Here is a 12,702-nt window from a genome sequence, read left to right on the forward strand (position 1 = left end):
ATTCCTGGAAAGTTCAGCATCAGATACAAACCTTTTCCCTTGATGGATGGCTGGTTTATGTTCTCTTGGTTTGACAATACATTATACATATATATACACACAATACACATATAAATATGTATACATATTTGTAAATATTTTCACATGCAGGAGGCTGTAACAAAAGCTGAAGGACTGCTTACTTTACACCAAGAGTACCAAAGAAATCTGAAGGCCTTTGAAGTATGGCTGGAGAAGGAGCAGGAAAAACTTGACTGTTTATCACATCTTGATGGTGATGCCCAGGAACAGGAAGCAACACTCCGAGATTTACAGGTATGTGATGTGACACCCTCAGGGGAAAAAAAAAATTTAAAAATCAATTCTGTGATGGTATAGTAACAGAATAATATTTATTGCCAGACAAAAATTGTCTTGAGACCAACTTGAAATTGCAATATGTATGAACATTTTGTTGCTCCAAAGGTAAAGGTAGTGGAAATATTGTTGCTCATTTCTGGAAAAAAGGTGTCAGGCCTTGAATGAGATCTCCAGTTGTACTAATCCTTTCTTGAAAGTATTGCATTTGTGTTAGATGTTGGTCTATCTCTTCTTTTTCCTGTGTGTTTCATAAAATATGAAGAGTGTTTTTCACTGGTGTTCTATCTTTTATTGCTCACAGTGCAGGTGCACCTACTTTCAGGCAGTTCCAGGCATGCAAGCTGGCTCCTATAGTGACACGGGAAAACTTCCACTGACTCACTTCAGTGAAAGTGAACAGTGAACCCATAGTGCTTCAGTAATTCCCCAGTTATTATCTTAAGCTGACATAAAATGCTTTAATACCTGTTGTTGAAGGAGCACAAAGTCTGTACTTGAGATATGAAATGTTTATTACCTTATTCAGGATACTGAGAGGGGCTTTGTATGATCAGGGACTCTGCATATATTTTTGCTCATTATAGTTACTCTACAAAACCCATTTTGAAAATCTGGATATATATCTCAAGTGAAATCTGAGATGAAACACAACTGTGTTTTGTAAAGGTAATTTCCTTGTTATGTTTTCTAATCAGATTGAATCACTTTGTACTTTCTGCTAACAAGCATGAAAATGCCATATATGTCCAGGAGAGGGTATCAAAAATTAGTTTGGAGTGTTGTCTCAAACATATGTAACAATAAATTGGTTGGGTTTTTTTTTGGAAGATTGAAGCCTCGGTTTTTAAAGAGATTCAACTTTAGAACCAGTCTTACAGTCTGCTTGCCACATCTGGAAAGTTTTGAATTTATGCTGTGGGGAATGGATTCCATTCATCCCATGCTGGCTCATGCAGCCAATGTTTCAGAGCTGATGAACTTGTCAGGAGAAGAAAGAATTTAATGCATGCTTTGTCAATCATTTTCTGCAGTTCAATTGTCAGTAATAGTGATACTTGGTGTGCTTTGTAAGTGAGCATGCTGTGTTATTAGAGGAAAGACTCTCTCTAATATATGTTTAACCATAGATAACTAAAGAGAATGCCCAGCTGTCTTCAGAGGAACCAAGGGGGTTTTTGCCATGTGTGAATGAAAGCTGTCAATGTAGGTATGTAACTAACTCTGCCTTTACAGGAGCTACAGGTCCACTGTGCAGAGGGACAGGCATTATTGAATGCTGCTGTCCATGCCAGAGAGGAGGTGATTCCCTGGGGAATTCCCCAGATAGAAGACAGAGCCCTGGAATCCTTACGGCAGGATTGGCAAGTTTATCAGCACAGGCTTTCTGAAGCAAGAGGCCAATTAAATGCCACTGTGAGCAAACTGAGGTTAATGGAGAAAAAGTTTCAGAAGGTTAATGACTGGTTAACAAACCTGGAGGAGAAAGTTGTTATCAGGACTGGAAGGAGGTCTGGTAGAGCAACAAAAGAAATGCAGCTTCAACAAATGAAGGTAAAGAATATCGTTAAGGCATTTCTTAAACAAAATAATGTGTGTGGTTTCCTTGTCAATTCCTGATGGCACTGTGAAAATGTGAGCAAGCTTTTCAATTTATTCTGAGTTGTTGACTAAAATTATGGTTCCAAGAGACTTTTGTGCCTTCTAGATTCAGGTTCCTCCCCTTTTACTGGTGGAGGTATGGCTATAACAATGTTGAAATCTTGCAGGGAGATCTGTAATTCATATGCTCTACAGTGTGTGAAGATGTAACTGAGTACAAAGATAGGCAGTGGAATGGAAAAGAATTAATATGGTAACAAGAGTAAAATGTGACCAACTGTGTTATGAAGTCTCCACTGTGATGATGTAGTAATTCTCCTTTAGTCACTGGAATGAAAAGACGTGGTTCTGAATAAACACAGGAAGCAGATCTGAAGCCAGGTTACACTTAACAGTCATCTTCAAAACTTCACGTGAAATCCATAGAAAGACCAGATTGTATTTCTACTATTATTATCAAGGGGGAAAAAAATTTGCAAGTATTGTATCTGTAATGAAGTGCAGTCCATATGGGATGAAAATCATTCCAGCATATTTGCTACAATAACTTTCATCAGATTCTGGTTTATTTTCCAGTTGTAAGTGAATGTTTACAACCGTGTATTTGTTTTCCTTTTCAATAATTCCTGACTTAGCTGCAATCAAATACCTGATAATTTAAGATGTTTGAATCAGTCATATAAGTTTGATAATTTCTTTCTCATAGAAGTGGCATGAAGACATTACAGTATACAAAGATGATGTAGAGGAGGTTGGAGTATTGGCTCAGCAAATACTAGAGGAAAATCTCACTGCAAGTAGAATGGGAAGTCAGGCTACACAGCTTACATCTCGCTACCAAACTCTTCTTCTTCATGTCTTGGTAAGTAATGAAAACTAATTGTAATATTATAAATTTCCAGTTAAGAAGCAAAAATGGGCTTTTGTAATTAGACTTTATCAGAGTCTATTCATTGCTGTAGACTCAATAGCACAACATTCACATATATATTCATATATATATATATATACATATAGGTTTCATTGGATTAAATGTATTACAGAAACATAATCAGGATAATGAAGCAGAATGCCTTGTCACTATCTTTTTTGATAGTTTCAGGGGACAAATTTAGAATAATGTATGCTTGAATGCTAACTGACCTACAGAGAAATGTTTTCAGGCTGCCACTGATACACATTAGTATGTGGAAAATTTGATTTGGTAAGGTGAAGTCTTGAGGTTAATTTAAGTAGTAATTGCCTCATAGTACTGTAATGGAAAGTCACAATTCAAAGTTCAAAATGTAAGTACATTTTCAGTGTTTAGTATTAGTTCAGTTTTAACATTGGTGATTGACATATGTGCACCCTGACAAGAGACCTGTAATAATTATTCACTACTTATGAAATAACTCAAAGCCTATATGTTTTATCTTTGTATAATAGATTTTATTAATAAATAGCAATTTGTTGTTATCTTAAACCAATACCAATGATAAACATCTGAGTGGTCCTTGTTTCTACCCCTTACCCTCTGTATTTGTTTGAAGGAGCAAGTAAAGTTTCTGGAAGAAGAAATACGCTGCATGGAGGAGTCAGAATTGTCTTTTAGTGCTTACACAAATTGGTATGGAGCCACTAACAAAAACTTCAAGAATGTGATCACCAAATTTGACGTGGTTGATAAAACAGTAATGGAGAAAAAAGTGCAGAAACTAGAGGTACAGCTTTCTTAAATGCAATTTTTGTTTCTGTTCACAAACAAGAGGCTGTCTTTTAACATACATCTTAACAGCTGGTCAAAATTCTGGCTTTACCTTCCCAGAGGAGGTAAGACCACACAGTACAAAACTTTGTTATCACATCTTATTAGATCATAGTTTGGCTATTGAAGTTACAAGTAGTCCTAAATAATATGGCAAATAATCCTAAATAATATAGTCCTAAATACTAGTTCTATCCTTCCATAAGGCATGCTTCTATCTGTTTTATGTTAGGTTAAAACTTAAAATAAATTCCTATATCCCCAATTCCCTGCAAGTATACTTTCTTTGTGTATTTTCTATGCCCTGTGGCAAGAAGTGCTTCCTATTTCTCTTCATTGAAACACTCATATTTCGTCCTGAAAGTTGTAGATGAGCTTTTCATATGTCCCGCAGCTTAAGCAGCTTAAATGTAATATGCTAAGGGAAAGCTTTCATCTGTTCCAGAATTTGGAGCAGAGATCCTCTCCTGAGAGCCCTCAGCTCTAAGTTCACAAGCCCAGTGCAGGGCAGAAGTATTTGCTTTATCTCCTTCCTTCTAGCTTGACACATCTTAACTCCAGGCAATTTTGTACTGAAAAGTCCACTCATCTTCCCTAGCAATTCTTTCTGTGTCTGTAGCAAAGTTTAAAAAAGGCAAGTTTTCATACATTTTCTGTTAATCAAGGTTTCCTTCACAGGTGCTATTGAGTGATATGGACATAGGCCACAGTTTACTGAAATCAGCCCGCGAGAAGGGGGAGCGAGCTATAAAATTCATGGAAGAAAACGAAGTTGACCAGTTAAGAAAAGAAATTGGAGATCACGTGGAACAGCTTGAAGAGCTGGCTGGCTCCATCAGAAAAGAGCACATGACTTCAGATAAGTGTCTTCAGCTGGTAAAGGAGTTCTCAGACAAGTATAAGGCCCAAACTCAGTGGGTCATGGAGTACCAAGCCATCTTACATGCTCCTGTGGAGCCAAAGAGTGAACTCTATGAGAAGAAGGCACAATTGTCCAAATACAAGGTAAAAAGGGGTAATCTCATAATACTACTGAATTTATTTTAATCTAGTGATTCTCAGTAAATCCTCTGATCAGGTATCCAAGCTTCTTCAATAGGTACATGAGATGTTTCTGATCTGGATGTCCCAATCAGCATCAATGAAAACATGCATGATACCTGCCTCTACAAACGAGACTAAGTCCCTGGATTTGAAATGTGAATGTCCTAAAAAGGCTTCCATAGCTGAAAGTTCCTGTAATGGAGCAAAATTCTTTTATGAGTACACATATGAGTAATTGCATTGATGTCAACAGAGGTGATTGCAGTTGAAGTAAATATAGAAATCAGTTGGTCTTTCTTGACTTCAGACATTGTCACTGTTTACATTGACTTAATCAGCTTTCTGGTTAAAGCTGGATGTCCCAGCTCAACTGATATCCCAGACATTCAGCTGCTATAACCTCCCAAGTTTTTGTCAGGATTTTAATGAAGTGTTTGGGTTATTCTCCAGTCACAAAAATGAATAAAAAATGTGCTGACAAACCCCATTTCTTCTTCTAATGATGTTTTCATAAAATACTTCAGGATTACAGATGTTTCATGAAATGTGTACTGCGCCCAGCTGAGGTGGATTTAACTCTACTCACAGCAGCCCACGTAGTGCTGTGCTTTACATTTGCAGCTGAAAAAGTGTTGCCAACAAACCAATGTTTTGGTCATTGCTGAGCAGTACCTACATTGCTTCAAGGCTTTCTTGCTAAAGCTGCCCAGTGCCCCTTGCCACCTTCCCTGCTCAAAGTACTCTCTAAAGTACAGTGCTAGGCACTCATCACATCCCATCTCATTAAGGGGATGGCTTTGGTGATATTTTCCCACCGATTTTCATAATTTGTTCCTCTGAACAAATGTTATCCATAGAACTGTCCACTTCATTCAGATGAACTCCCTTTGCTTCACCAGCTCAAGACTGTCAGCCATGCTACTAACCACTCTCAAAAGGACCTGTTGGTTTTACATATGTGCACAGTTGTTGTCTCAGGGCACGGCTGAGAAACAGAATCCTGTATTGGTAAACAAAGTTCTGCCTGTCTGGAAAGGATGGTATAAACCATGGTAGAAGGCTGTGCATCAGATCAAAGGGAAATTAGTGATATACATCTCCAGTGATCAGTAGATATGTTTTAATTCTTGCTTGCATTGTAGTCCATACAACAGACTGTTCTGTCTCATGAGCCCTCAATAAAGTCAGTGATTGAAAAGGGAGAGGCACTTTGTGATCTGGTGAATGATGTGACTCTAAAGAACAACACTCAAGACCTTCAGAGCAGTTACCAGGAACTCTGCAGGAAAACCAAGGTAAAAAGGAAGAAACGTCAGGATTTTTCCAATTTGCTATATTTTTACCTCTCTTTAAGATATTAACTATTTATTTCATGTTGTCATGTCTGTACAAAGAACCAGCTACCCTTAACTACACTTGGTGCTTTGTTGGGTTTTTTTGGTTTTCGTTTGGAGGGGGGGCAGAAGTGACAGGCAAATTTTGAATATGGAAAAAACTACATAAATAAATCTAACCAGTGAAATGAATTGAGTGTAGCAGGTGAAGTCTTTGTGTTTTGTAACACTAAGGAGGTATGTATTGGTGACTAGTCTGTGTTATTGTTACTACTTCTAAAAGCCTTTATTAGAATTCTAAGTACATTATTTCTTGAAGGGACAGATCCCTTTAGATTATACTCTCTTGTTTCTGCTTGATCTCCACAAACACTGTTTAGTTTAGTTGTTGAATAAAAGGCGCTGGAGAAAACAAACTGCAAGACGGATATAATTCAATTCAGCAAGGGCATTATTAATTAACACTGATTCATTAGTCCATATGTATGTTGTACTTTGAAAGGTCTAATGCTTCTAAATACATCCTAGAGTATGATTATTCCTAAAGCTTTTAATAGCTTATTCTCCTAACAAGGATAAGCTCTGCAAACCATGTTAGTACTTATGTTTGCCCTAGGCACCTTTAATTGCCAATCCGGACACCAATAGGAGATGATTTTATTTTTTTCAAGGTTGATTTTTAGTTTAAAGACGCACCTCTGATCTGTATCAAAAAGGTGATGCCCATTGCATTAGATAGAATGTTGGGGACTGAAATTTAGAAAAACTTCCTGAAAAGAATAAATCCTTTTTAACTCAGTGTGTACATTCTTAATTTGCCTACCACAGGCATGGGCAGTATGTACATGCAAAGGCTGTAAGCAGCAGCCATGGCATCTGGCAGGTCAAGTGCAGTCTTTCCAGGAGTGTATAATAACTAGTAAGTGAACTTAATGTCAAGTTGATTGTGTTCATTTCTCAAGTGTTTCCCTCAGTCTTCAAAGTATGATATTTCATCTGGAATGAAAATACTGCTGGGTACCACAGAAGTAATTATTCACAGAAATGTATTCACAGAATAAATGTGCATTTTGATTTCTTCTTTTACAGTCTATTCATATGAGCTTTCCTCACAGGAATATAAATTTAGATGATAATTCTTACTATGTTTTCAAGTTCTTGGTGGGTTTTGGCTTGTTTGGGTTTTTTTTAACTTTTGTAAAATCAAATCTTGTAAAAACTCTTGTACCTGAAAAATTAATTTCAGTAATTGTGGATCTGCAGGCATGTGTTGAAACCTTAGAGGTGAGAGTAAAAGAACATGAGGACTACAATAGTGATTTGCAAGAAGGAGAAAAATGGTTATTACATATGTCCAGCAGATTGGCCAGCCCTGACCTCATGGAAAGCAACAATCTTGAAATAATCACTCAGCAACTAGCTAACCAAAAGGTGGGTTTGCTAGTGATCTTCCTTTGTAAAATAGAATTTTTCTTCTTTGCTTCTCTGCCTCTGCTCCAGATCTCTAATTATTTGTCATTCCCCTATTTTATTTCTCTTGCTGCTAACTGTGTAAATAAGCATCAGTGTCATTAATGCAGTTAACAATTCTGGCTTGCTGTTAGCATCCTTTCTTGGATGAAACTGTATTTACATAAAGAGCTTTGTTGTACTCTGATCTGAATTCTGTGTCAGATTTTCCCTGAGAATTCCCAGAAAATGAACCACGAAAACTGGATTTTGGTTAGTTTACTCCTGAAGTATTTTTTGTTTTAGCACTTCTAAGGTTGAAAAAAAAATACATTGAAAATTTTCTTGGTATGGATCTGCTAAAAAAAACTTTAGAAATGTAATCACCACATTGGATGTGGTTGATAAAACAGCAGTGGAGAAGAAAGTGCAGAAACTGGAGGTACCTCTATTAGGTTGTTCTAATTCTAGGTTCTTCTATTAGGTTGTAGCTTTTAGTCAAGGTGGTGTTGAGGTTGTTGTTAGTGAAAATCATTTAATACCTTGATAGCCAGTGCTTTCTGGGAGATAAAAGGGAACAAAATCCAACCTACCACTACCTGAAACTGAGATTCCAATGGCAAATATTGAAGTCTTTAAATTATTTGTGGTTGGTGTGCTATTCTTTAACTAACCTCCTTAGATAAAAAATTGGCTACACCAAAGTCAATGGAAAGAACTGTCCACTGTGAAAGAGCTTGTGGAATGAGGTATGATTCAGCATGAGATTTAATTTGCATTACTAGACACGAGAGGAGCTGGAGAAGCCTTGAAGAGCATGCAACAAATGAAGATTACGCATAGTCTTGGGGTCTGAGCAGACAGTGTGTACACATTATGACAGTGCTACTGCAGTTTCTGTGGGGTATCTGTGTAAAGACTTTTGTCAATGACTTTACAATGAACATGGAATCCAACAGCTTGACTATGACAACACGTCTGAATATTTTTTTCCAAATCTGAAGATGAAAGTGTTTAAAGGAGGGAGAAAAAATGTTCTGTGCCACAGCAAGCATATTTCTTCAAAAGTATTTTATCTGTTTCTTAGGCTATCATGGAAGAAATTGCAGGGTTTGAAGATCGTTTGAACAACCTTAAGAGTAAAGGTGATTACCTGATCAGCCAGTGCGCAGAACATCTTCAAGCAAAATTTAAGCAAAATATACAAAGCCATCTTCAGGGAACAAGGGACAGCTATTCTGCCATATGTAGCACAGCCCAAAGAGTAAGTCTTGTTTCAAAGAATTTTTTTTTATGCCATTTAAAAATAAAGAGTATTTTTATTTCTATGAGTTATTTCTTTAAATGGTATAAAACTCTTCCTACTGTTTCCATTTCAATTGAGCCTACAGGTTACTGAGCACTTCATCATTCCTGTGCTACAGCTGAATTCCTTGTGATCCAAATGTTGTCTTGCAACCAGCAAAAGTAGTGGCTTGTCAGTTCTAATTCTTGCTACGTGCTCACTACCTTCATGGTACACTAGCCTCTGAGCAGCTGCAGCAGAAAAAAACAGACCTTTTTCTGTTTCAAAAACTAGGGAGCAAATTGCAGTCTTAGTGTTGATAGTTTGCATACATACATAAACAGGTCTCAAGTATGTGCTAGGAAATACTGTCTCTCTCATTAAAACCAGAATAAGAAGGGACAGCTGGGTCATTCTGTTAAACCAATTAGGAGATCAAGCCAGCAGTCAAAAAAATGCCCAAACAAAACCCAAAAAAACCCTAAACAAAAGAACCCAAAAACAAACTAAAAATAATCTTATACAAAATCAATACAAAAGTGTTGGATGCAGGAAAAAGAGAGCATGTTCTTCATTTGCATCTCTATTTTTTCTTTTCAGAATCTATGCATTAAATATTGTGCATCTTCTTCACATGTTATCAGGGTGCAGTGAGAGTTTAAGGAGCTTTCAGCCCTTGGAACTTTTATGTACAAGGGCTAAAATAATCAACAACTTGATGATTCTATTTTATCGGCAGTTTTCAAGGTAGGAGAAGAGAGACAATGTGATATTTGAAAATGTGCTAAACTTACAAAATGTTTTGTTTAGGTGTACCAGACTCTGGAACATGAGCTCCAGAAGCATGTTAATCATCAGGATACTCTTCAACAGTGCCAGACTTGGCTGTCTACAGTGCAGTCAGAGCTAAAGCCTACAACATGGACAGCATTCAGCCTGGCAGATGCAGTTAAACAGGTAAAAGTTTGGCACTTGAAAAAGCTCAGTTATTCTTAACAAGGTGAGTTCAGATAAGAGATGTAAATGTCTAGAAATTAGGTATTTTCTTGCCTTCTCAGAAAGCTGTGTAGCCTCAATGTTCATTCCCAACCCCAGAAGGAATACCTGGAATGCAAAATATCTGTAGGTGAAAAATCAAAGAGGGCTGTTACTAGCTGTGCTTAATGCTTAGAAACATGTTGCCTGAAAAATGTTGGCTAGTTAGATAAATCAGATACTCCATGGATGTGTTTAGCAGAGGGGTTTTGTCTTTCTGCTTGTCCAATTGCCCATATCTATTATGTTCCTCATGAGACCTTTTCAGACTACCATGAACACAGAGTCAATTATCAAGCAATTAAAACAATTTTTCAATCTAAGAGCATAGAACTGCCTGTAGCCTTCATTGACTATTAAGAATTCTTTCATTTATTCTTACTATTCTCTAGTGACAGTGTGTTTTACATTGGACTTGTAGCTTGGTTTTAAATTAAACTGGTATGGTGCTAAAAATGCTGGAATTCAGAGCTGTCTCATCTATCGTCTCTCTTAATAGAGATCTTGAAATACTAGAGATGGCAGACCTGCAAGGGGAGGAGAAGCAGGGTGTGTGTGACACAGTGAGACCAGCGCCTAAGTGCCACTAAGCTGAATTTCTCATCATCTGTCAGACATTGGAAAATTTTTTAGCTGTAGGAACAGGAAATTGTTGATAGTCCCATAAAGCTCTGGTTCCCATTCATATTGGGAAAGTCTGTCACCTTGTTGAGACTGTGTGTTTCTAAGAAACAAGCTGGCTAATTCATATGTCTCTAAGTGCTTTGGTAATTAGATAATAATCACGTTTTTAAGGATTATTCCTTTCCATAATTACAATGTAGCAACATTACCTAAAAAAAGAATGTATTTCTACATTTAATTTTATGTAAAAATAAGAAGGCAGAGCAAAAAAAACTAAAATGATTGCAATAAAACAAGATATTATTTCCACAGTCTCAGAGTTTACTTTTGAGTTGTCTTCCCTCAGGTTAAACATTTCCGGGCTCTGCAGGAGCAGGCCAATACATACTTGGATCTCCTGTGCTCCATGTGTGATCTGTCAGATGCCACAGTGAAGAGTACAGCAGCAGACATTCAGCAAACAAAACAAACGGTACAAGATAACCACAACAACCCACTTCTAATCCTATTTAGAGCTTTAACTGCCTTGATCTGTTCCCTTTTAAAAAGGTCACATTGGGTAATGGTTTAAAGAAATGTCCTCTTACTTTCATCTGAAATATTTCTTTAGAGATAGTTAAATAGTTTTCTCTTTCTGCTTCTTTTTTTTTTTAATTATTAAATCCATACATTACCATCCTGGTACTAATAAAAAGACACACAACTAAGGTTGCTAAAGGCACTTACACAGTGTTACAAGATGTTGGTCTAAAGCTACAGAAATAACATTCTGTGGAAGAAAACTGTATTCAAGTTATGTTTTCAAAAAACAATTCAGTCTAATCTTCCCTGTATTTTATTACGTCTGAGACATATTTTATTGTCACTATTTATTCAACAATAGACTGATGTTCATATTGGCCTATATGAATACATTACTAATATAATAATCATCATAACAATAGAAAATATGATGGCTTAGTTAATGAATCAAAGTGCATCTATTTCAGAATATTAATTTATAGAAGTTCTGCTCAATTTCAAGTTTTAAAGTCACTTAATGCTTAGGTTTAAAATAGAACTATAAACTTAAGTTCTTGGAAAAGAAGTATTATGAGCATTCCTCTTCTTGTAAACATGAAAAATTTAGTCTCTCTTACACAGACACACAACCAAAGTTTTTAAACTACTTCTAACAAGAGTAAAAATCTAATACAGTAACAGCATTCCATACCACAGAAGGGAATTGTACACATCCAAATGACCCATAAAAATATGGCAGTCCAAGAAGTGAATAGCTGAAAATCATCCCAATCACAGGAGTAAGGCACTCTTTTGACATACAAAGCAGTGAAACGTTGCTAAGAAATCACAGATGGCATAGTGCCGAGATATGCTAAGCTGGTTGAGTGTCTAAATCTTAAAGGCACCCGACTGCTGTATTTAGAGCAAAAGCAGCTGTGTCACTATTGGTGTAAGAGGATTGATGGCTCAGGTCTGGTAAGCATTCTTGTTATTGGCATTTTAGAAGAGGCATATATATAAAATAACTGGGCTAAGCATATTAAATTGAACTGTTTAGTTGAAACTTTTATGTAGGGTGCGTTCTAGCAATAGTCTTGGCATGCAGCAGACTAAATTATACAAATAATTTAAGCTTTAACAGAGGACAAAGAACATTGAAATACAAACACTTATAAACTTACTTGCTTCTCACAAGGGTGAATGATAGTTAATTTCTTTTTTGTTGTTGTTTCCACCTATATTTCCTTTGATAGGTGCAATTTTTGTGACTTTTGAAGGTTAAGACTGTTATTGTAGATAATGTTAGCCCCTTCAGAATCTGGTGCAGAAATTGCTTTAGTACAGTATTGTGTTCAAAGGAAGAATGATGTTCATCCTCCATTCTCCAAAAATAGATGAATTAAAGCATTCCTACTCCTTTTCATTTCTTTTCTTCTAGATTGAGCAACAGATAATGCACTCACAGTATTTGTCTCAAGGTTGGGAAGAGATCAAACAGTTGAAGGCTGAGCTCTGGATATATTTCCAGGATGTGGATCAACAGCTACAGAATTTAAAAAGGAGACGGGCAGAGTTGGAGCTAAATATTGCCCAGAATATGGTACTCCAGGTTAAGGTAAGGAGACTTTGGGTTAAGAACAGAAGGTAAGGAAGAAGTTCATTCTGTGGCTGGTATTATTTTATGATTTATATTATATGCACATACTGCATACAGTGGCTAA

At 36.6% G+C, this 12,702-nt stretch overlaps 1 protein-coding gene across 1 annotated transcript in view; it reads left to right on the forward strand.

Annotated features, from left to right (window-relative positions):
* SYNE1 (spectrin repeat containing nuclear envelope protein 1) overlaps positions 1-12,702 on the forward strand; it is a 241,632-nt gene that overhangs the window by 109,407 nt on the left and 119,523 nt on the right. Inside the window, exons 64-74 of the mRNA XM_031056245.1 lie at positions 151-315; positions 1,594-1,911; positions 2,666-2,821; positions 3,492-3,662; positions 4,385-4,711; positions 5,893-6,045; positions 7,348-7,515; positions 8,621-8,797; positions 9,629-9,775; positions 10,824-10,949; positions 12,420-12,596. Coding sequence (XP_030912105.1) covers positions 151-315; positions 1,594-1,911; positions 2,666-2,821; positions 3,492-3,662; positions 4,385-4,711; positions 5,893-6,045; positions 7,348-7,515; positions 8,621-8,797; positions 9,629-9,775; positions 10,824-10,949; positions 12,420-12,596 — 2,085 coding nt within the window. The remainder of the gene's footprint in view (positions 1-150; positions 316-1,593; positions 1,912-2,665; positions 2,822-3,491; positions 3,663-4,384; positions 4,712-5,892; positions 6,046-7,347; positions 7,516-8,620; positions 8,798-9,628; positions 9,776-10,823; positions 10,950-12,419; positions 12,597-12,702) is intronic.

Source organism: Geospiza fortis, unplaced genomic scaffold (assembly GCF_000277835.1).
Source record: "Geospiza fortis unplaced genomic scaffold, GeoFor_1.0 scaffold162, whole genome shotgun sequence".
NCBI lineage: Eukaryota > Metazoa > Chordata > Aves > Passeriformes > Thraupidae > Geospiza > Geospiza fortis.